The following is a 22,058-nucleotide window of genomic DNA, read 5'->3' as shown; positions in this document are numbered from 1 at the left end:
AGATACTCAAATTTAGAGTTCCAAATTGTTTTGTGTAGGTCAGTTGTTGTTTTGCCTGTGTACTGAAGATGACATTCTGAGTATTTGGACTCATATAAAGTAGACTGCACAACCGGTAAGTGATGTTCTGTTTAAGATAGCAAATTCTGCTCATCACAGTGCTTTCACAGCATTCTTTCCCATCACAACATAGCCAGCTGAAGATATTCTGCTGTCTCGGGCAACGTAACAGACGTCTATCCATTCCATACATTGGCCAACAATTGAATCTTTGGGTCAAGCTATACATTACAGAGAACACATCTTCAGAAGAAGAAACACCTTAAGAGCTGAAAGTGTCTGATTTCTTGCACCTCTCATTTGTGAGCAAGCTTTCTCTGCTTTTCTGATGATCTTCCAGACATAATCTAATCTCTAAAAAATTTGCATGATTTCAGTTAGAATGTCATGTTATCTATAATGCATCATTTTGACCTTACTTCAACATGGATCATAAGGCAGCATCCTTTACAGAACCTCCGGGCTACAGGTTACCTTAATGAATAATGGGAAGGCCCTCCCCTCAGCATCTGCCTCCTGAGGGAACTATCTCATTTTGCCTAATATTGAGTTGAGCCTGGATCTTCAGTTTCCCACAAGCATTGGCGGGGTGATATAATGGCTGTCACAAAACATGCAATGTTTGCTAGGTTTTAAGGCTTGCCTAAAAAACAGATGCTGATTTTAAATATTAAATTCTGTATATGCTTATATTTTAATATTCTTACAGGTGTGAGATATGGTGCCTGTAGGTTCGGAACAAATTTCAGCTATTCCCAGCTGGCCAAAAAACATTTAACTGTCTGTCAATGAATGTTGCCCCTTTGGCTATTAAGGTAGGTAGGTAGTGGGCCAGTCAATTTATTTTAGCACTCGATGCAAAAATTGCACAAGTGGTTTTAATCCCACCCCCATACAACAGTAATACATTTATAATTTAAAACTGACTACACTTTCACATCAACAAAATTTTATTGCCTCAGTTTCCCTTGCAGTTCCCCTACCTCAGAATATCTGATCCCAAAGCAGCTTGGGTGATCCTCTGAAACTCCTGATCTACTGTGACTAAAGGGTCAAACAAGGCCTACAAATACCTTGTTATTAGAGATGAAATAATGTTCCAAAGATGTGGAACATCCGACAGACTTTTGTGTCCCAGTCCCATGAGACTTGCAGATGAGCAGGACTGGAGACCAATCCGAACACAAAGCAAGCTAATTGGCAAGCTGCTGGAGGTGTTGGAAAGCCCCTCCTGTCTATGCCACCTGCAAAAATCGCCCTTCCTGACGAGCGTTCACCATTGGGAGCCTAAAAGCTGGCCCCTAACTTTAACACCCAAAGACTCTCTCTCACCAGGCAAGGAGTCTCGAAGAACCCACGGGGGCTTCCCCGCCGAGGCCGAGAACTCTGCTGCCACTTCTGGCAGAAAACACGGCTCTCTGACACTTCTTCATTCGTTGGAGGAACAGGAGGAGCGGGGGGGGGAGGGAGAGGGGCAAGGCGGCGATGCCAGCGCTTAAAAGACCGCGGCCAGGCTTTGTAGGGCATCTCCACGTGCTTGGCTAGGCAGAAGGACAGAGTTACCCGTGTCCCTTTCCTTCCAATCGCAGACCTTTCCGCCTACCAAGCCGCGATCCTCCCCCCCTCCTCCCTCCCCCCCTTCCGCCACCTACCCTCGCGGAGAATCCCCCTGCTTTCCAGACGGCTGTCTCGGAAGTTCACGCTCGGTGTCATCCGGGAGGGAGACACTTCTCTCTCCCCCCCCCACGCCCCCTCCTCACACACCCGCCTCTTATGGACAGCGGCCTCCCTTGGGAACCCAGACAGGCATCGCGGGGAGGAGAGCAGGGCTGGCTCGTCACCTGGCCCTCCCTTGGCCGTCAAGCTTGGCCCGCCGCCGCCGCCGCCGCCGCCGCCGCGAGGGTCGACCGGGACCTCAGAGAGGGGGGATGCCGGATTGCCAGGACACCGGGGCCAAAGGAGACCCCCTCCACACGAAGATCTCCTTCTCCATCTTAGATATCCTGGATCCGCAGAAATTCACCCGGAAAAGGAATCCCCCGGCGGCGGGGAGGACAGAAAGCCTCTCCCCCCCTCCGCTCGCGGGCCAGCGGGAGAAAAGTTTGGCCAGAGTTGAGCGGGAGCGGACGCCCGGCGGCAAGCGGAGTCAGCCGGCGGCGTGTACCGGTAGGCGACCCCCTTCCCCTTTGGATCGGATCCGGGCGGTTTCCTTGAGCTGGCTGACAAGAGTTGCGAGTCGGTCGCTCGGGTCCTTCAGCCACAAAAGATGCCTCCGAAAGGTTGTTCTTAAAAACGGGCACCTTCCAGAGGCGCAGCCGCGGAGCCGCGCACCGAGGCTGGCTGGGACATCTCCGGAGGGGTCTTGCTTGGCTGTTATTGGTGCCATCATAGTCCTCCTTTCGGGGTCGGAAGGGCGGGCCCGCGTCTCTTTTGTCAAGCAAGTGGTGCGATCCACGGCTACGGCTAACCTCAGGGTGATCCGTAGGCCTTTCCGAGGAGTAACGGGGCGTAGCTGCGTGTCTTCTGGCTGCGACCTAGAGCCACCCAGGGGCAGAGTTTAGGCTCCGCATTGGCTTGAATGCCAGAGAGCAGAAGGGAGCCTTTCGAAAGAACACTGTTTTGACTCAGTGCCTTGAATTAAAACTTCCCAGCCCTAAACTGGGACGACTTTAAACGACTTCAGAGTCGCTTCTTGACGAAAGATGCGCGGGCTACCTGCGAGAGCTGCCGCGCGCCGGGTTCCCTTTGCTTTAACAGGCAGAAATTCAGTCGGTGAAGCTGACAGCGATGGGAACCTGGATTTCCACCTGTCGTGCACCCATTAAAGACACAGGAGGTGGACGGGGCGCGGGGAGGGCAAGGCTAGGGACTAGTGAAGACAAGTAAGGCTTTCTTTGAACCTTTGGGAGTAGCCCTTTCGAAACACGTTCCGGGGCTGAACCTGAAGTTTAAACTCAGCGCGGTTCGTAGCCGGGGGCTTTTCAGTCCCTCCCTTTCTGTCCCCCCTTTTTGATCGCCCTTCGCTGAAATGCATCAGTCGGCTAGTGTGAAGGATGAATTCTCATGGGGGTATAGGAAGGGCTCGCCCCCACCCCCAAACTGGAGCGAGAGCCTCTTGTCTCTCCTGGGAGGTCACGCCAGGGAAAAGGGGTCCCGCTTCGGAGCCTGCCTTTCCCCTTTAAGACGTGGCGGGGGAAAGGGAAGGAGCGGCAGAGCTCGCCCCCACCCCACCCCACCCCACCCCCGGGCTGGCTGGCGGGCAGGCAAGCAGGCTAGCAACCGGCCGGCTGGCCGGCCGGGCTGGTTTTCGGCTCAAGGCTTGTCGGATGGGCCTGATTGGCACCGGGACGCGCCAGGCAAAGGACAAGCGAGATAATTGTTCCTGCAGTCTCCCCCACCAGAGGATGCCTCCGTTCCCCCCTTGATCGATATCCCATTACCGACTCCGGCGTATCTCCTTCCCACAGCTTGCAGGTACCAACTTCAAAACCGCTTCCCCCCACGGTCTGATCCTAATATTGTTCGATTAAAACCTAGCTTTAATAGATGACATCTATCGATCCGCCCCTTCACAAATCTGAAACTCTATTAGTACGGCGGGGAAGGAGAAGATGGGAAAGAGCGCGGGGGGAAGGAGAGGGAGGACGAAGGAAGATGATGCATTTTTCTCTTTGAGAGAAATTTTTTAAAAAAAGTTTTTTAAAAAAATCCGTCGCATTTCACAGTGGATTCCTATACTTGTCACTTTTGAGGCGCCTACCGTTAAGTTTAACGGGACTTACGCGGAAGTACAGTAATTGCATATAGGAGGATCCTAACCCATGCAATTTTCAGCGGTTTTAAATCCCCCTCCCCAATAATTCCCCGGGTGTCCGAAAGAGATTGTTCTATGGGAAGGGGCTGCTTAAGGGTCCTGGACGTTTCGACAGGATTAATTTGTACGTCGCATGAAAACGGACGTGTATTCTCCTACATTGTGGTGATGTTGGTGGATTCACAGCGATTTAAAAGAAAATCCTTGATTTGATTGGGAGTGAAGTCCCCCTAACTTTTAATAGGCAGAGAGGGAAAAGGGGTTTATCGATATTATTGAAACATCAGAAGTCTTTATAGCTGCATTGTAAATATCCAGATTTTAGCTTGCCTACAAATCGCGCCCAGCTCTTCCAAGAAAAAGTAGGTGCAAAACGAATTTCGGAGAGGAAGCGTTTTAGATGTGTAAGACTGAAAGGAAACGTATCATTCATTGAAACGTTCCCCTTGTAAACATAGTTCCTTTGCAGTAAACGCCGGCTTAATTTTGACAGCTTTAACCTTCCGGCAAGTAGGCTGAGAACTACAGTACTCTCAAAATAGGCTCTTTCAAGTTGCCAGTTGATGGTTTTTATACAAAAACCGTCTGTTCTGGAAGTCCTAAACACACACACGGCAGCATTCCCTGGCGACCCTGCCCCTATTCTGGGCGCCAGTGGACTGCAGGCTGGCTGGGTCTGGGGGGGAAAGACACTCTGCATATGCTCATGACAACCGGTTGTGTTTTTTTTTCATCACTAAACTGTAGATTCCTCCTGCATTTTTTTAAAAGACCGCATATGTGCTCAAGGAGGTTGAACCGACGGCTTTCAGTCCCGTTGCTTCCCGAGCATCCGCCTGTGTTGAAGCGAAGTGATGCCTATCCCGTCGGAGAGGATCCACTTCCTGGGCGGGAAATAGTAGTTAGGCGGCGGCGGGGCGGGGAGGAGGGGTAGTCCGGATTGAGTAGGTCTCCTTGTGTGTCAGCTTGATCGGCCTGATTTGTGTCTCCCTTAGATGGAAGCGGCCTCGACGAGAGCGAAGCCGCCACCGCCCTGGAGGCGCCCGAGGAAGACGAGCCAGCCCCGGCCAGGAGTCGTTTCGCCATCCCTGCCACGGGGGCGGCCTCCCCAGCCTTCACCTCGCCCGACTTTCCGGCCTCCTCGCCGTCGGATGTGGAGGAGCCCGGCTCGCCGCCCTCGTCCAAGCGGCGCCGGGCCGAGCCGAACTGCGCCAAGCCCCGGCGGGCCCGGACGGCCTTTACTTACGAGCAGCTGGTGGCTCTGGAGAACAAGTTCCGCGCCACCCGCTACCTCTCGGTGTGCGAGCGCCTCAACCTGGCCCTGTCGCTCAGCCTCACCGAGACGCAGGTCAAAATCTGGTTCCAGAACCGAAGGACCAAGTGGAAGAAGCAGAACCCCGGCGTCGACGGCGCGGGGCAACCGGGGAGCAACGCGGGGTTGCCTGGAGGAGGAGGCGGCGGAGGCGGCAGCCCTAGCCCGCCCGGGCCCAGCTCCTTGGCCTACCAGACTTTCCCCTCGTACGCCTCGGCCAACGTCCTTTTCCCAGGGACCGCTCCCCTGCCGCTAGCAGCGCCTGGAGGGGGACCCTTTCCCTCATTCCTCAGCCCCACCTACCTGGCGCCCTTTTATACCCCTCACCTATAAAAGGGGAGCCATTTCCCTTCAACCGCCCAGACTCGTTCCTGTAATGAGTTGAGAGAGGAAAGGGCTGTGTGGTGCCTAAGCAGAGAACGGAAATGGAGGGCATCTTAAGAAGAACAGTGTCTTCCGCTCTCTCTGCTCCACTGACTGGCCTTCCCTTCCAAGTCTTATTTAAGAGCATGCCCTCTCATCGCCCACCCCCATGGTCACGGTTATCCTACTCAGAGGTGCTATTTGAGTCTTGACTTCTGTGGGTGGGGAAAGAGAACATGCACAAAACCCACTCACCGCACCCCACCCCACCCTGAGAAAAAAATTAGACTGCATCTGTTATTAAAGTTCCTGGAACTCCTGTGGAAGCAGAGTTACTTTTAATCCAAGGATGTGGACTGACTCCCGCCCACCCCCCCTTTAAATTTAAACCAAGCAGGTGTACATTACTGTACAACATTTGATGTTTATATGACTGATTCATGCCATTCTGTACAAAATGAAAGGATTCCACAATGAAATCCATTGTGTGGATTTAACAGGTTTGCCTCCTTGTCCCTGTAGTCTTCCTCTCAGCTGTCCCAAGATGTGCCCGGCCAGTGGCATTCGATGGTTGGATTTGCTAGATGATGGGACCAACACTGCCTGTCCCTGCTGAGACCGCTCAATTCAGTTCCCAGCAGAAATAGAGGATGTGTGAAATAGTGGGATATGCAAAATGTAGGCTGGAAATGGAAACACTATTTTAATAAAATGTGCATTCCGGTGTATATGTACGTTCCTGTGTACTTCACAACTGCTCTTGTCGGGTGAGTCTGAAACCACCAGAGGGCATCATAAACTTCTGTAGGGTTTAAAACCCCACCCTTTACTTACGCATAACCACAAGTAGGATTGCAGTGTTCTGTGGATCTCACTCTCAGATATGTGTAAATTAGACTGCACTGTCACTGTGCTGAAGGCTTCGGCCAGTTTGTGGTAGTGTACAATACTTGGGCATCTGGTGGTAGGAAAATTTGGATTTTCTTCCCATCCCTCTTCTGCCGCAGCCCAAAACACTGGCTCCAAGAAGTCTCCCAGCCCCCCCCCCCCAATTTCAGCTGCTCTACAGATGACAAGATGTGGGTGGGGTGGAATTGCCAGTTCTACTGAAATCCAGCAAAGTTACAACAACCTTTGGAGCAGATTTGGCGGGGGGGGGGGGAAGGCACCAAAATAGGGTGCATAATTGAAAACTGCTTGCCCCCCTTCAAGTTCTGCTGGTAGAAAGCTCTGCTGAATCAAAAAGACTTTCTCCAGCAGAGAAGGCACCAAATGTTTATAACAGGACCAATACTTTGCTAATTAGTGGTTAAGGAAATGTGATAAATGAGTAACCAGATACAGTAGTACTGCTATTAGACCACCTTCTTATTGAAAGGATGTATCCACAACAACTTCAAAAATACTCCTTTTATGTTACTATACTGTAGTGTCATTGTCAGTAGCCTGCTGATCAGCTCAGAGTTAGGGTAAATGAACTGCACAGGGAGCATGTGTGTATTGTATCCAAAGCAAAAACATCATTAAGCCATAGGTTACACTCTCTTGGATGTAAATAAATCATTTCCAGAATAAGGCAGTGTCAAGTGATGATGCATGATGGGATATGTGTTAAAAATACTGATGTTAAAAATACTGATGCTGTCAAACCATGGTTTTTAATTTTGATCCTCAACCAAATCAAAAGTCTGGCAGCCAGGTATTCTAGAAGACATTGGTTTCATTTGGAAGAAGGTCGTCTTTGTTGAGGATCCACCTATTGTTGATTTTTTAAAAAAGAATAATGCTTACTTGTGTCATTGTGCTACTTTGTTCCAGTGTTTTCCCAAGACAGCTTTCAAAAATACATGCATAACCCCCCTCTGGTTGTTTTTAGACCACTGGTTCCCAACCTTGGGTCCCCAGATGTTCTTGGACTAAAACTCCCAGTAGTCTTCTCCATGAGCTTTGCTGGCCAGGATTCCTGGGAGCTGTAGTCCAAGAACATCTGAGGATCCAAGGCTGGGAACCACTGGTTTATACCTCTTTTGGAGAGTGAACAATGGCTCCATCTGAGCCCTGAAATGGAACACTCTCTTCCTTAATAACAAAATAATAATAATAGTAATCTCATAGTAACTTTAAAACATTTTCATAAAAAATTATTTTGACTTAAATTTATATGAATGAGATCTGCCTTTGCTGGGTGCTTTTAATGCTATCCCCAAATGGCAAAGGGGTATAGGGATCATAGGTGGTGAGCATTTGACACTGTAGGGCTGGATTTCAACTAAAGTGGTGCCTCGCATAGCGAGGTTAATCCGTTCTGGATTAACCTTCGCTATAGCGAAACATCGCGGAACGGATCAAAAAAACCCATTGGAACGCATTGTGTGTGTGTGTTTAGTCGTTTAGTCGTGTCCGACTCTTCGTGACCCCATGGACCAGAGCACGCCAGGCCCTCCTGTCTTCTACTGCCTCCCGGAGTTGTGTCAGGTTCATGTTGGTTGCTTCGCAGACACTGTCCAGCCATCTCATCCTCGGTCGTCCCCTTCTCCTCTTGCCATCACACTTTCCCAACATCAGGGTCTTTTCCAGGGAGTCTTTTCTTCTCATTAGATGGCCAAAGTACTGGAGCCTCAGCTTCAGGATCTGTCCTTCCAGTGAGCACTCAGGGTTGATTTCCTTTAGAACTGATAGGTTTGTTCTCCTTGCAGTCCAGGGGATTCTCAAGAGCCTCCTCCAGCACCACAATTCAAAGGCATCAATTCTTCGGCAGTCTGCTTTCTTTATGGTCCAGCTCTCACTTCCATACATCACGACAGGAAAAACCATAGCTTTGACTATTCGGACTTTTGTTGGCAAGGTGATGTCTCTGCTTTTCAAGATGCTGTCCAGATTTGTCATCGCTTTCCTCCCAAGAAGAAGGCGCCTTTTAATTTCAGGGCTGCTGTCTCCATCTGCAGTGATCATGGAGCCCAGGAAGATAAAATTTGACACTGCCTCCATATCTTCCCCTTCTATTTCCCAGGAGGTGATGGGACCAGTGGCCATGATCTTAGTTTTTTTGATATTGAGTTTCAGACCGTTTTTTGCACTCTCCTCTTTCACTCTCATTACAAGGTTCTTTAATTCCTCCTCACTTTCTGCCATCAGAGTGGTATCATCTGCATATCGGAGGTTGTTGATATTTCTTCCGGCAATCTTAATTCCGGCTTGGGTTTCTTCCAGTCCAGCCTTCCGCATGATGTATTCTGCATATAAGTTAAATAAGCTGGGGGACAATATACAGCCTTGCCGTACTCCTTTCCCAATTTTGAACCACTCAGTTGTTCCATGACCAGTTCTAACTGTTGCTTCCTGTCCCACATATAGGTTTCTCAGGAGACAGATAAAGTGGTCAGGCACTCCCATTTCTTTAAGAACTTGCCATAGTTTGCTGTGGTCCACATAGTCAAAGGCTTTCGCATAGTCAATGAAGCAGAAGTAGATATTTTTCTGGAACTCTCTGGCTTTTTCCATAATCCAGCGCAAGTTAGCAATTTGGTCTCGAGTTCCTCTGCCTCTTCGGAATCCAGCTTGTACTTCTGGGAGTTCTCGGTCCACATACTGCTGAAGCCTTCCTTGGAGGATTTTGAGCATAACCTTGCTAGCGTGTGAAATGAGTGCAATTGTACGGTAGTTGGAGCATTCTTTGGCACTGCCTTTCTTTGGGATTGGGATGTAGACTGATCTTTTCCAATCCTCTGGCCACTGTTGAGTTTTCCAAACTTGCTGGCATATTGAATGTAGCACCTTAACAGCATCATCTTTCAAGATTTTAAATAGTTCAACTGGAATGCCATCACCTCCACTGGCCTTGTTGTTAGCCAGGCTTTCTAAGGCCCACTTGACTTCGCTCTCCAGGATGTCTGGCTCAAGGTCAGCAACTACATTGTCTGGGTTGTCCGGGATATCCACATCTTTCTGATATAATTCCTCCGTGTATTCTTGCCACCTCTTCTTGACGTCTTCTGCTTCTGTTAGGTCCCTCCCATTTTTGTCTTTTATCATGTTCATCTTTGCGCAAAATGTTCCTCTAATATGTCCAATTTTCCTGAACAGATCTCTGGTCTTTCCTTTTCTGTTATCTTCCTCTATTTCTTTGCATTGTTCATTTAAGAAGGCCCTCTTGTCTCTCCTTGCTATTCTTTGGAAGTCTGCATTCAAGTTTCTGTAACTTTCCCTATCTCCCTTGCATTTTGCTTCCCTTCTCCTCTCTGCTATTTCTAAGGCCTCGTTGGACAGCCACTTTGCTTTCTTGCATTTCCTTTTCTTTGGGATGGTTTTCGTTGCTGCCTCCTGGACAATGTTACGAGCCTCTATCCAAAGTTCTTCAGGCACTCTGTCCACCAAATCTAGTTCCTTAAATCTGTTCTTTACTTCCACTGTGTATTCATAAGGGATTTGGTTTAGATTATACCTGAGTGGCCCAGTGGTTTTTCCTAATCTCTTCAGTCTAAGCTTGAATTTTGCTATGAGAAGCTGATGATCAGAACCGCAGTCAGCTCCAGGTCTTGTTTTTGCTGACTGTATAGAGCTTCTCCATCTTTGGCTGCAGAGGATATAATCAATCTGATTTCGATATTGCCCATCTGGTGATTTCCATGTATAGAGTCGCCTCTTGTGTTGTTGGAAAAGAGTGTTTGTGATGACCAGCTTATTCTCTTGACAAAACTCTATTAGCCTTTGTCCTGCTTCGTTCTGAACTCCAAGGCCAAACTTCCCTGTTGTTCCTTTTATCTCTTGGCTCCCTACTTTAGCATTCCAGTCCCCTAGAATGAGAAGAACATCTTTCTTTGGTGTCAGTTCTAGAAGGTGTTGTAGATCTTCATAGAATTGTTCAATTTCAGTCTCCTCAGCAATGCTGGTTGGTGCATAAACTTGGATTATTGTGATGTTGAATGGTCTGCCTTGGATTCGTATTGACATCATTCTATCATTTTTGAGATTGTATCCCATTACAGCTTTTCCCACTCTTTTGTTGACTATGACGGCTACTCCATTCCTTCTACGGGATTCTTGTCCACAATAGTAGATATGATAATCATCTGAGCTGAATTCGCCCATTCCTGTCCATTTTAGTTCACTGATGCCCAGGATGTCGATGTTTATTCTTGCCATCTCCTGTTTGACCACCTCCAGCTTCCCAGTGTTCATAGATCTTACATTCCAGGTTCCTATGCAGTATTTTTCTTTGCAGCATTGGATTTTCCTTTCACTTCCAGGCACGTCCACAGCTGAGCGTCCTTTCGGCTTTGGCCCAACCACTTCATTAGCTCTGGAGCTACTTGTACTTGTCCTCCGCTCTTCCTCAGTAGCATGTTGGACGCCTTCCGACCTGAGGGGCCCATCTTCCAGCGTCATATCTTTTAGCCTTTTGTTTCTGATCATGGGGCGTTCTTGGCAAAGATACTGGAGTGGCTTGCCATTTCCTACTCCAGGTGGATTGCGTTTAGTCGGAACTCTCCACTATGTCCTGTCCGTCTTGGGTGTCCCTGCACGGCATAGCCCATAGTTTCTCTGAGTTACTCAAGCCCCTTCGCCACGACAAGGCAGCAATCCATGAAGAATCCATTAAACATCGTTTAATGCGTTCCAAATGGGCCGAAAACTCACTGTTCAGCGATGCTTCCTATGGCTGGCAGCCATTTTTGCGCCCTCGTTAAGCGAGGGGAGGGCGCGAAAACGCTGCGCGTGGCCATTTCGGGGCTTCCGGTGGCCATTTTGTCTGCCGAACAGCTGATCGTCGGGGCTTCGTTTTGCGAAGATCGGTAAGCGAAACGCTTGCTGATCTTCGCAAAGCGAGTTTCGCCTTATCTAAACAACGTTGAGCGATCGCATTAGCGATCCCAAAAAAGGGATCGCTATGCGATTTCGTCGTTGTACGGTGCGCTCGTTAAGCGAGGCACCACTGTATAGTAAACCCTTGCCAGCATGGCAAGAGGCCAAGTATGGTGAGGGTTATAATTTAATACTTGAAGGCCTGCAGGTCTCACAGCCCTTGGAATAGTTAGAGTTAATGTCGCAGCTAGGGCTGCAATCTTATATGCATCCATCTGTCAGTAAACCTCAGGAGATAGGCACAGGGTTACATTGGAAGAGACAATGCTCTATATTTGGGAGTTCCCCAGCCTAAATTTTTTTGTTAACTCATTAGATTATTTTAGCCCTTGTCTCTGTGCATCATTGTCTCCAGATTGAGGTCAACTCAAACTTCCTTTTAGAGGTAAGGGGAACAGAAGAAGGAAGTGAAGAACAAAGTAGGATATGAGTAGAAGGTAGTGTCATGTGAAGGCACTGGTAACATCCAGTGCCTGCAGCAGAGTGACAGTGTGACAGAAGTCTCATCTGGTTCAACTTGAAAAGCATCCTCATGTCCAACATGGAGCAAAAATATGCTGATTTTTAATAATATTTTTGTAAGGATCACAACAGGATTATACATGCTCTGTGCTTTGGAAATTTGAAAGCGCTATACAAAAGTTTACTATACCATGCATGAATTCAGAGATAAAACTAATATTGTGGTGGTATGTGAGATCTCAATGAAAAATGCAGTAGACAGGATGAGAACTGTGACCTTTCCCAAAAGAGATCAGCCACCGTACTTAAATTCTTTACAGATGAATTATGCATAGATATCTTACTGATCCGCTTCCTTTTGTGGCCTTTGATTTTGTTCACATCTGTCTTCCTTGGCCCACCCTGTATATATATTTTGTCAATGAGAACAATACTTCATACATTGGATGATGTGGACTCTTATCCCTGAAAAGCAAACCCTGTTATGTATCCATTTGTTTTTCCAGTACTCTGTGATCTGTTGCTTTTGCTGCAAGGGGCCCTTTTCCATAATAATAAGAAAGGTAATCCTTAATGTTAATTCTTACTATTTTTAAACATTAAAAAACACAAGAAGACAAAACAAAAACACACCCTGTGCCCTCTGATGGACAGTCCAACAAATATGCTTATTTAATTGGATTTTGTTACACCAAGCTAATGTCATTTTTAATTTTTTACCAGAAGATTAATATTTACTTGAGTCTATGTTGGGAGCCTTGTGACTGAGTTTTGAACTTGTGTCACACATTGAAAAATAAAGTGCTCTAGCCAGTGCACTTCATTAGTGAGTTTCAAAACATTTTATATGAATCATTGTGTTGGTCTAGTGGCCAGAGAACTCAGCTAGGACCAGAGAGACCCAGGTTCAAATGTCTAGTCAAGTAGGAATACCACTGGGTGATCTTAGGTTACATGTTGGCTGAAATCCTGTTGTTTAGCACAGTAAGTTACAATTACAGTAGGACCACTGAATCAATGGAACTTACTGAGAAGTTGACTTCCCACCGATTCAGTGGGCCTACTCTAGCAGGAACTTACTAGTTTAAGCAACAGGATTTCAGCTACTCTTTCCTAGTTTAATCTACCTTGATGTGAGGATAAAATTAGCTGGCAACAGAAACATGCTCATCACCTAAGGTCCTTAGCAAGATGCAAGTGCAGTAAATAAAAATAAATTGATTGCAACTTGTAGGAGGGAAAAGACAGAATAGACTCAATGAATCTAGCCACATTCCTCTACTACTGCAACTAGTATATTTATACCAGAGTGCATACTACTACTACTAGTATGCACTTCTGGTATAAAGTATATTATTATTATTATTATTATTATTATTATTATTATTATTATTATTATTATTATTATTATTATTATTATTACTACTACTACTACTACTACTACTACTACTACTACTACTACTACTACTACTACTACTACTACTACTTTATACCTGAGTGCACTCCAAGAAAACCAACAGCACACATACATGCAGCATGATATTTAACAACATTAATATTATGTACAATGCGTGTGCGTGTATTTCCAGTGTGGTGTAGTGCATGGGTCCCCAATGCCCGGTCTATAGCCCACTGCCGGTCCATGGCCTTTGCAGGACTTGGTTGCGGAGACAGATCTCTCGCCCCCTGCACACACTCCCCCACATGCACGCAAGGCCCACCCACCCTCATGCACAGGTGTCCTGCCCACCCGCACCTGTGTGCAAGCGTGCCATGCTCACCTGTGAGCGCACCATGCCCACCCGCTCACCCATGGTAGTCCGGAGATAGACACCTTCTGTTGCAGTTCCAAAAGCATGCTTCAGCATGACAGCAAAAAAGATCCCAAACTGAGTTGGTGAGAGGACACAGCCCTGTTCTTCTTTGTAGCCTCTGTGAATCAAACTATGGGTAATCCGCGCATGCACGGAGCCTCATCGGAATATTTTAGAGCTTTTGCCTTAGCAAAGGAAAATACATTAGCATAGACCCCTCCCCCCTGGTATATGTACCTTGGCGCCAAGGCTCTCCCTTCAGTTTCTTTCAACTGCCGCGTTGAGAGCCTCAATTGTTGCTTCTGTGGGAAATCTGAAAACGAAAGTAGGAAAGTTGTTGAACTTTATTTATTATTATCCTTATTACTTTCAAGACAAGATACACTCCGGCCTTAGGGCTGAAGCGTCTCCTCCCCTTTCCGTTGTTTTCTTTTAAAAACTGGTTCTCGGTTCATGGCCTTTTCAGGCCCATTTAAAAGCTGCGTAGCCTGCAATAATGAGATCCCGCTCTCCGACGGCCTCCCTAAATGCCTTTTTTTGCCTCGGTGAGGCCATCAAACTTCCTCGTCCCCTCCCTGCAAAAACTTTAAACGGGGAGTTCTCTGCAGTTGCCTCTCTAGACTCAAGCTTTGGCTCTGGGAGCAATCCCTAAACCATGGATGAAGTGACAAAACAGCGCTCGTCGGCTACCCCATCTCGTTCCAGTCGATAACCTATTCTGCTCTCGATATTGATGCACAAAGCCAAACATTCGACGTCAAAACCCTCAACATCGAAAACAGTCTCTAAGAGAAAACAGTCCATGGACTCAGGAAACCCACTTATGTGCATTAACAGAGGCCACAAAGAAGAGCGACCTCTGTCCACTGACACCCCTTCGACATCAACAGCTTGGCATCAACACCAATATTTTGAGGACTAGTCGCTCGACGTCAATATTGATCGATAGTTGATTGACTCGACACATGATGCTGATCCATCTGATCATGGTTCCAGGCCTCAAACACCATCAAAAATTGTAACATCACCGGATTCTAACCTGGCAGACACAGACCCTCCATCATCAGTAGAGGATTTTCAAACCTATGCTCAACTAATGATTCATATGGCCAAATACCTCGATCTACAAATCTATAGACCTGCTACTGGAGCAGCAGATCATCTTTATGATCCCATATCTAAAGATGCTATCAAACCAGTCCATATCTCCATGCTCCCTTCTCTCTTGAGCACAGCTAGACATTCTTTGACCAAACCAGCATCATCCCATTTGTTGTCAAAACGCACAGACAACCGTTATCAAGTACATGACCCAGGCACAGTCTTTTACAGAAACAACCAGCTCCCAATTCCATATTTGTCAAAGCTTCACAATCTTACTCTTGACACAGATAAATACTAATACCACCTAATAAAGACAGCATGCGCACTGACTCCATGGGCAAATGGCTATATTCTTCTGCTGCCTTCACCATGAGAGTTGCCAACTATGCGGGAGCTATTTTATTTTATTTATTTTATTTTATTTTATTTATACCCCGCCCATCTGGCCTATAAGACCACCCTAGGCTATGGGCACCTACCAATGTTTTCTCTGGACAATATGTCTACCTTTATTGATGCTCTCCCCAAAGACAAAAGGGTCTTAGCACAAACTTTTCAACAAGAGGGTCTTTCAATGGCGAAACAATAGATGCTATCTGCTAGACACACAGTTTATGCAGCACCTAAATCAATGGCTACCTCTGTAGCACTTACACGTTTCTCTTGATCTAGAACCATGGGTCTAGCCGAGGACGTGCGCATGCGCATTAAAGATCTAGCATTTGATAGAGTTGGTCTCTTCAATGCTGAGACTGATGGCATTCTTGAGAGTGTTAAAAAAAAAAAGAGGATAGCTGCCAGGCGTTTGGGAGTCTACCCCACATACCAGCAACTCCCTCAGCACAATCAGTAGCACAGTCCTTACACCTCCTATCAAAAATTTCAACAAGAACCTCAAAGACAAACATCTTACAAGCCTTACTACAAACAACAACCTTATCAAGCCAAACCTCACCAACAAACCACAACTACATGCAATGACCTTAAGTCTAAGCATCATGTTTGACATCCAACCAACTGAGATCCCAATACCACCTCCCACCTCTCCTCCTCCCCTTTGGAAGCACTTACCTACATGGAAAGACATCACTACAGTGCTCTCCATCATAAGAAATGGGTACCACATTGAATTCCACCAGTTTCCTCCACTGTCCCCCACCCACAAATTCAGGTTACTACAGATGTCAGACTTACCTGCAAATCCATGCCCGGTGGTCACAAAGAAAGAAACTCCTTCATATCAACGAACTAGAACTCTTAACACTAATAAAAGCTTGCAGAGCTTTCAAAAACCATCTTGTGGGCAAAATTGTTCAAATAGTCACAGACAACACCACCATGATGTACTATATTCTCAAACAAGGGGATACTCACTCCCCAAATCTTTTATATCTCGCTGTCGACCTGTGGGAATAGTGTCTCTCTCATCACATTTGTCTAACGGCAATACATATAGCCATCAAGAAAACAGTCTGGCAGATTTGCTCAGCCGAAAAAAAAACACAAGCCCACAAATGGTAGCTAGATCAATCTGTTTTTCTCTCTTTGTGCAAATGATGGGGCACATCCACCATCAACCTCTTTGCCTCCCGGGTATACTGGAAATACAAGCATTACTGCTCCCATGCAGGAGTAGGCAAGAATTCCCACACAGATGCATTAATCGGCCATTGGCTCAAGTCACTCATTTACCTGTTTCCACTGTTCCCGCTCCTCCACAAAGTTGTAGTTCGGTTTCAGCAGGATTCCAGCTATCCTGATAGCTCCATGGTGGCTGCAACAGCCATGGTTCCCAGTTTTCCACCAGCTGTCGTCCAGCCTTGAGCAACTGATTGTTCCTCTCATAAATCAAGGGGGGGGGATAGAGGAGCAGGGGCACGCTGGCACCATTGCAGTTCATATGGACATGACAAATACTAACCAAGGATTAGCTCAAAACTCTTACTGCCTTGAAATGGAGGAGCAGTTAAAAGAGTTTGGCCAGAGGTGTAAAGGAGATCAGTGGCACGGGGATTTCAATGATGAAACTGATGCCGAGTGGTGTCTTTTACTGGTCATTTCGAACTCAGTCCAATGCAGTGGTTTGGACATAGTTGAGCTGATGCCCAGAGTTACCCTGAGGGGAAACAAATTCAGTCTGAATATCTCTGAATGTGCAACGCGTTATCCTGAAGCAGTTCCCCTGAGAAATATTGAGGCTCAGAACATTGTAGATGCTCTGCTGAGGCAAATGGGTAGCAGGAAGTTTGCTTCTGAGCTCCTCAAGTGAACAAGGGAGATTGCATCGCACTGTTAAAGGGAGAGACAGGCAGGATAGTAGACTGGGTGAAAATGATCAAGCCCTACTGTAGGAAAGAAAACGTTGTCTTGCTGGCTTTGAAAGAAGCTAACAGTGAAAGCCTCGAGTTACATTATGGAGAAAGGAGGGGCAAACTCAAATACACCTGAGAGGAGGACCAAATCAGTTACTCAGTAACCCCAGAACAATAAAGAGAAGCCAGAGCCATGCTTCCGAGGGGCAAGCATGTTTTCTCCAACAAGCCCGAAGTAACTAAGGGTGTAGTGCACAGGTGTGACACCGGGGATGCACGCCCACAGGTGGTTACACCTTATAGAGGACAAACCTATCTATCCAAACTTTGGGGTCAGGAAGTGAAGTCTGGTCAATATAAGAGAAGGGAAAAAAGACCAAGAGAGAACAGGCATGGCCATATTGGGAAGGCAGAGCTTAATAGGTTGAAAAGTAGCCTAACCCTGCCAGTGGTGCAAAGAGCAAAAGGTTGAGAGTTAGGCTCAATCTTGCTAGGCCCTACCTAAAGGGTTTAACCAAGAGCATCACATTAGCAGCTCCAGAGGCAGAGGTGAAACTCTGTAGAGCACCTAATATTACAAGACGGAAAGAGAGATGGAAGACAGCGCCGGAGGCAGACCGCTTGCGGAGAGGTCCCAAATGCCAGAGAGGTGTCGCCATCGTGGAGGGTTCTGGATTCAAGACAGGAGCTGCGCCGAGCCAGGCGGATGACTGCAAGATCCTTCCTCCGAGGTTGTTCTGGAGAGGGAAGCTGCAGGTTGGCGAGCGACCCCAGCTGTCTGCAAGTCTTGAGTATTGTGAAGGTACAGAGGGAGGTGGTCTTCACCACATCTCAAAGCATGCCAGAGGGTAGGACAATTCCTTTATGAGCACTACCACTCCACCATGACTATGCGTTTGGGCTTTTGAAGAGGATGATAACATGGTGTTGAGGGACAACACTTACATCATAGAACTTGAACTGAGAAAAATTAAGATGTGGACAAAAGAGACTCTTAATGTTGTGGCAGACACCCTGGCGATGCGCGCCAAAGACTTATGAAGAAGAGAATGGACTTGGTTAATGTAGCAAAAGCGATAAAATGTTGATTTGCACCTCGTTAAATGTTATATGCTGTGTGTTCAAGAAAAAAATGTATGTAAATATTAAAAGTGTTATGTGTTGTTGTTGTGTAAGCACCTGTGTAGATGAATGAAGTGGTGAGAAATGTAATTGAACTAGTAACTGAATTACCCAGTTTAATGTACAGCAAGCATATAAGTTGGTTAATTATTACTTATATTCAAAGGTGGTTAGTTTTGATGTTGTGTAGTTGATTGTTTACTACCGTAAAGCTCCTTGTTGTTCATGAGGGTAAAGCACTATAGCTTTTACCCCATGAAACAACTTTTTAAGGGGGAAGGTGTGTAGCGAACCGCCTGCCCTCACCTGTCTGTCACAGCTGAACAGTGGAGAAGGAGCCAATGAGAGGACAGAAGGCGGAACCAAGGAGGGAGGGGGCTGGTAATAAAGGCTGGTGGATGGAGATTCTGGTAGTGGGAGACAGTGTGAAACTTAAAAGTGAACTATGAGTGAGTTAGAGATCTGTAAGAAAGCTGAATGGAACAGAGAGTTAAAAGAGGTTTAAAGTTAAAGTAGAACTGATTCAAATACAAGTGATTAGCAACCTGTGATTTACCTATTGAATATTAATCAGATGTTAACTTCCCTGATCTAATAAATGACTTAAGTTTTAAAAGCACACATGTCTCCATGATTAAATGGTATTAAGGCAGTAATACCTGGTGGCAGCGAAGAAAGAAGAAGAGCGAGAACCTTGTGAAGGCCTGGGGGAATAGGGGCTTCAGAGGAAATCGTCACAGCCTCCATCCATAGTTCTTCAGGTACTCTGTCCACCAAACCTAGTTCCTTAAATCTGTTCTTCACTTCCACTGTGTATTCATAAGGGATTTGATTTAGATTATACCTGGCTAGCCCAGTGGTTTTTCCTACTCTCTTCAGTTTAAGCTTGAGTGTTGCTATAAAAAGCTGATGATCAGAGCCACAATCACGCCAGGTCTTGTTTTGGCTGACTGTATAGGGCTTCTCCATCTTTGACTGCTGAGAACATAATCAATCTGATTTCAGTATTGCCCATTTTATGATGTCCATGTGCAGAGTCATCTCTTGTGTTCTTGGAAAAGAGTGTTCATGATGACCAGCTTGTTCTCTTGACAAAACTATATCAGCCTTTGCCCTGCTTCATTTTCAACTCCAAGGCCAAATTTACCTGTTTATCTCTTGATTCCCTACTTTAGCATTCCAATCCCCTAGAATGAGAAGAACATCTTTCTTTGGTGTCAGTTCTAGAAGGTGTTGTACTGTAAGTCTTCATAGAATTGGCCAATTTCAGCCTCTTCAGCATTGATGGTTGGTGCATAAACTTGGATGACTGTCATTTTGTAAGGTCTGCCTTGGATTCATATTGAAATCATTCTATCGTTTTTGAGATTATATTCCAGTACAGCTTTTCCCACTCTTTTGTTGACTATGAGGGCTACTCCATTTCCTCTGTGGGATTCTTGCCCACAATAGTAGATGTTGCCCATTCCCATCCATTTTAGTTTACTGTTGCCCAGGATGTCAATGTTTATTCTTGCCATCTCCTGTTTGACCACATCCAACTTTCCAAGGTTCATAGATCTTACATTCCAGGTTCCTATGCAGTATTTTTCTTTGCAACATTGGACTTTCCTTTCACTTCCCGGTGCATCCGCAGCTGAGTGTCCTTTCGGCTTTGGCCCAACCATTTCATTAGCTCTGGAGCTACTTGTACTTGTCCTCCACTCTTCCTCAGTAGTATGTTGGATGCCTTCCGACCTGAGGGGCTCATCTTCCAGCGTCATACATATCTTTTAGCCTTTTGTTTCTGTTCATGGAGTTTTCTTGGCAAAGATACTGGAGTGGCATTGCCAATTCCTACTCCAGGTGGATTGCATTTAGTCAGAACTCTCCACTATGATCTGCCCATCTTGGGTGTCCCTGCACAGCACAGCCCATAGCTTTTCTGAATTACTCAAGCCCCTTCTCCACAACAAGGCAGCAATCCATGAAGGAAGAAAGGTCACATTTATATCTCCTTAATTCACAAAATGCCTCTTCTGCTACCATTGCCACAAATTCACTGGCTTGCATGGAAATGCAGTTCAATGCTTTTGGACTCTGGACAGAGCAGGATGTATCCTGGCCAGCCCTTCTCTTTTCTAGATTCTTCTTCTTCAAATGTTCTTTTCTTTAATCTTAGAAAAAGGCAGTGAGGTGAGGAGGCGGACAAGCACATCCCAAGTACATGATGTCAAGGATGGTGAAAGACCAATGTTGCTTAAATTATACCCTTTTTTCTAGTACCCAAGATAAATACAAGCCATTCATCCTTCTGTTTGCTTGGAACCATTCCAGCATGGGTGATAGGCTCCCATAGTGTTTTAACAAACGAGATAAGATAGCATACTTAATTATATAGCTAAGGACATGGCAAAGGTCAGACCTGATATAACCTGAAGGCCAATTTTTCAATCCTAGCTACAGGAACAACCTCTAGGTCAGTTCACTCTGAGCTGTGGAATGGTTTTGTAAATACAGATTCAGACCCTTCAGTTTTAACTCAAATGACAGTTTTCTTGTATGAATGTTGCTGACAGGGACAAAATAGCTGTTATCCACATAGACTAACAAGCAAAACAAAACACTTTACATTGGATATTTTCTGACTTCAAGGGAAGTCCACTATATTGAGGTTTAGCAGTAGAGTTAAGGTGAGGGTTAAGGTGAGGGTTGTGTTTTGAGCTTAAAGTTAGAGTTTGAGTAACAGCTGCACATCTTATACTTCCTAAAGCAGCAGACTTGAAAGCTCCTGGAATTCCAATCTTCCATTCCCCCCAAATGGGGCCAATCTAAGACAACTGGAGTATGTCATATCAGGCAAATTTAAAATTAAGAAAGACAAAAACATTGTGGCACCTTAAAGATTATTATGTTTTAAAATAAGCTTTTGGGGAAATTCTGTCCACTTTTTTAGACATAGGAGGTTAAAATGCAGACAGTAAAACATTCATGCCTAGCTCTAAGGGACAGTGGTGTATGTGTGCATTTCACACTTAGAATGGTTTATGATCTCTGCTTGGCATTTCGTTCTTTTGAAATTCCAAGAAGAGATACAAAACAAGGCAGAAGCAAAAAAAAAAAAAAGGTGGCTGTGTTGCTTTAAAGTCCAACTGTAAGCAGTGACCTGATTAAAGGAAAGAACAGAGGAACAAGGTGTGTTAATAAAGAGAATAGCATACAGGTGTCCATTAATTCTTTTGCATAGAGATTGTCCTGCTTGTCCTATGTAGAGGGGCACTGTTGGCAAAAGATGGCAAAGGAACAAGTAAACCTTGATGTTGTGGGCGACATTGTTAGGCCCTGTAATAGTGTTGCCAGAATAAATGTGGAGGCAGAGTTGGCACCTGGATTTGTGGCAGGGTTTATTCTCCATGTCTGTGTTAGTGTTTTGTGGTCCACTGTATGTTAGTAGTTACTTGGGGTTTCTCTGTAAGTAAGTATACCTATACTTGGTCGAGAGAAGTATTCTCGCCAAGGATGGCTGGAGATCACTTAAGATGCATGTGATTAGGCTCAGTTGTTTGACTGAAAATGGCAACTAGTGGTGTTCTGTCATTTTCTTATTGTTGTGTGTTTAGGATGGAAGCTGGAAATATGTAAGCAGGTGTATGGATCAGTGTCAGCAGCTTCTGCTTCTCCTTCACCAAAACTCACAAACAAAAGGCATGGGTCTTTTTAAAAAAAATCTTACACTTGCTCAGACAAGTGCCCAATGGTTTTTTAAAAAGTAGATTTGTTCAGATGAGTTTAACCCAGTTTTTGTTTGTTTGTTCATTAAAAGAAATCTGTACAAGGCATGTAGCTGAAAACCT

The 22,058-nt window shown here is 45.8% G+C and overlaps 1 protein-coding gene across 2 annotated transcripts; it reads left to right on the top strand.

Moving 5' to 3' along the window:
• Window positions 1-1,846: 1,846 nt before the first annotated feature.
• Window positions 1,847-5,652, top strand: NKX1-2 (NK1 homeobox 2). 2 transcript variants are annotated; one of them, XM_020791519.3, is made up of 2 exons: window positions 1,847-2,226; window positions 4,870-5,652. In XM_020791519.3, the coding sequence occupies exons 1-2, from the start codon at window positions 1,989-1,991 to the stop codon at window positions 5,517-5,519; spliced, it is 888 nt and encodes a 295-aa protein (XP_020647178.3). In that variant the 5' UTR covers window positions 1,847-1,988; the 3' UTR covers window positions 5,520-5,652. The 2 variants fall into 2 exon arrangements, 1 of the variants encoding a protein (XP_020647178.3); XR_002300371.3 differs by lacking the exon at window positions 1,847-2,226 and adding an exon at window positions 3,396-3,534 and having other exon boundaries at window positions 4,870-5,001.
• Window positions 5,653-22,058: the final 16,406 nt, after the last annotated feature.

This window comes from Pogona vitticeps, chromosome 3 (assembly GCF_051106095.1).
Source record: "Pogona vitticeps strain Pit_001003342236 chromosome 3, PviZW2.1, whole genome shotgun sequence".
Taxonomy (NCBI): domain Eukaryota; kingdom Metazoa; phylum Chordata; class Lepidosauria; order Squamata; family Agamidae; genus Pogona; species Pogona vitticeps.
The sequence above is the reverse complement of the archived record's forward strand: the minus strand, read 5'-3'. Positions and strand labels throughout refer to the sequence as shown.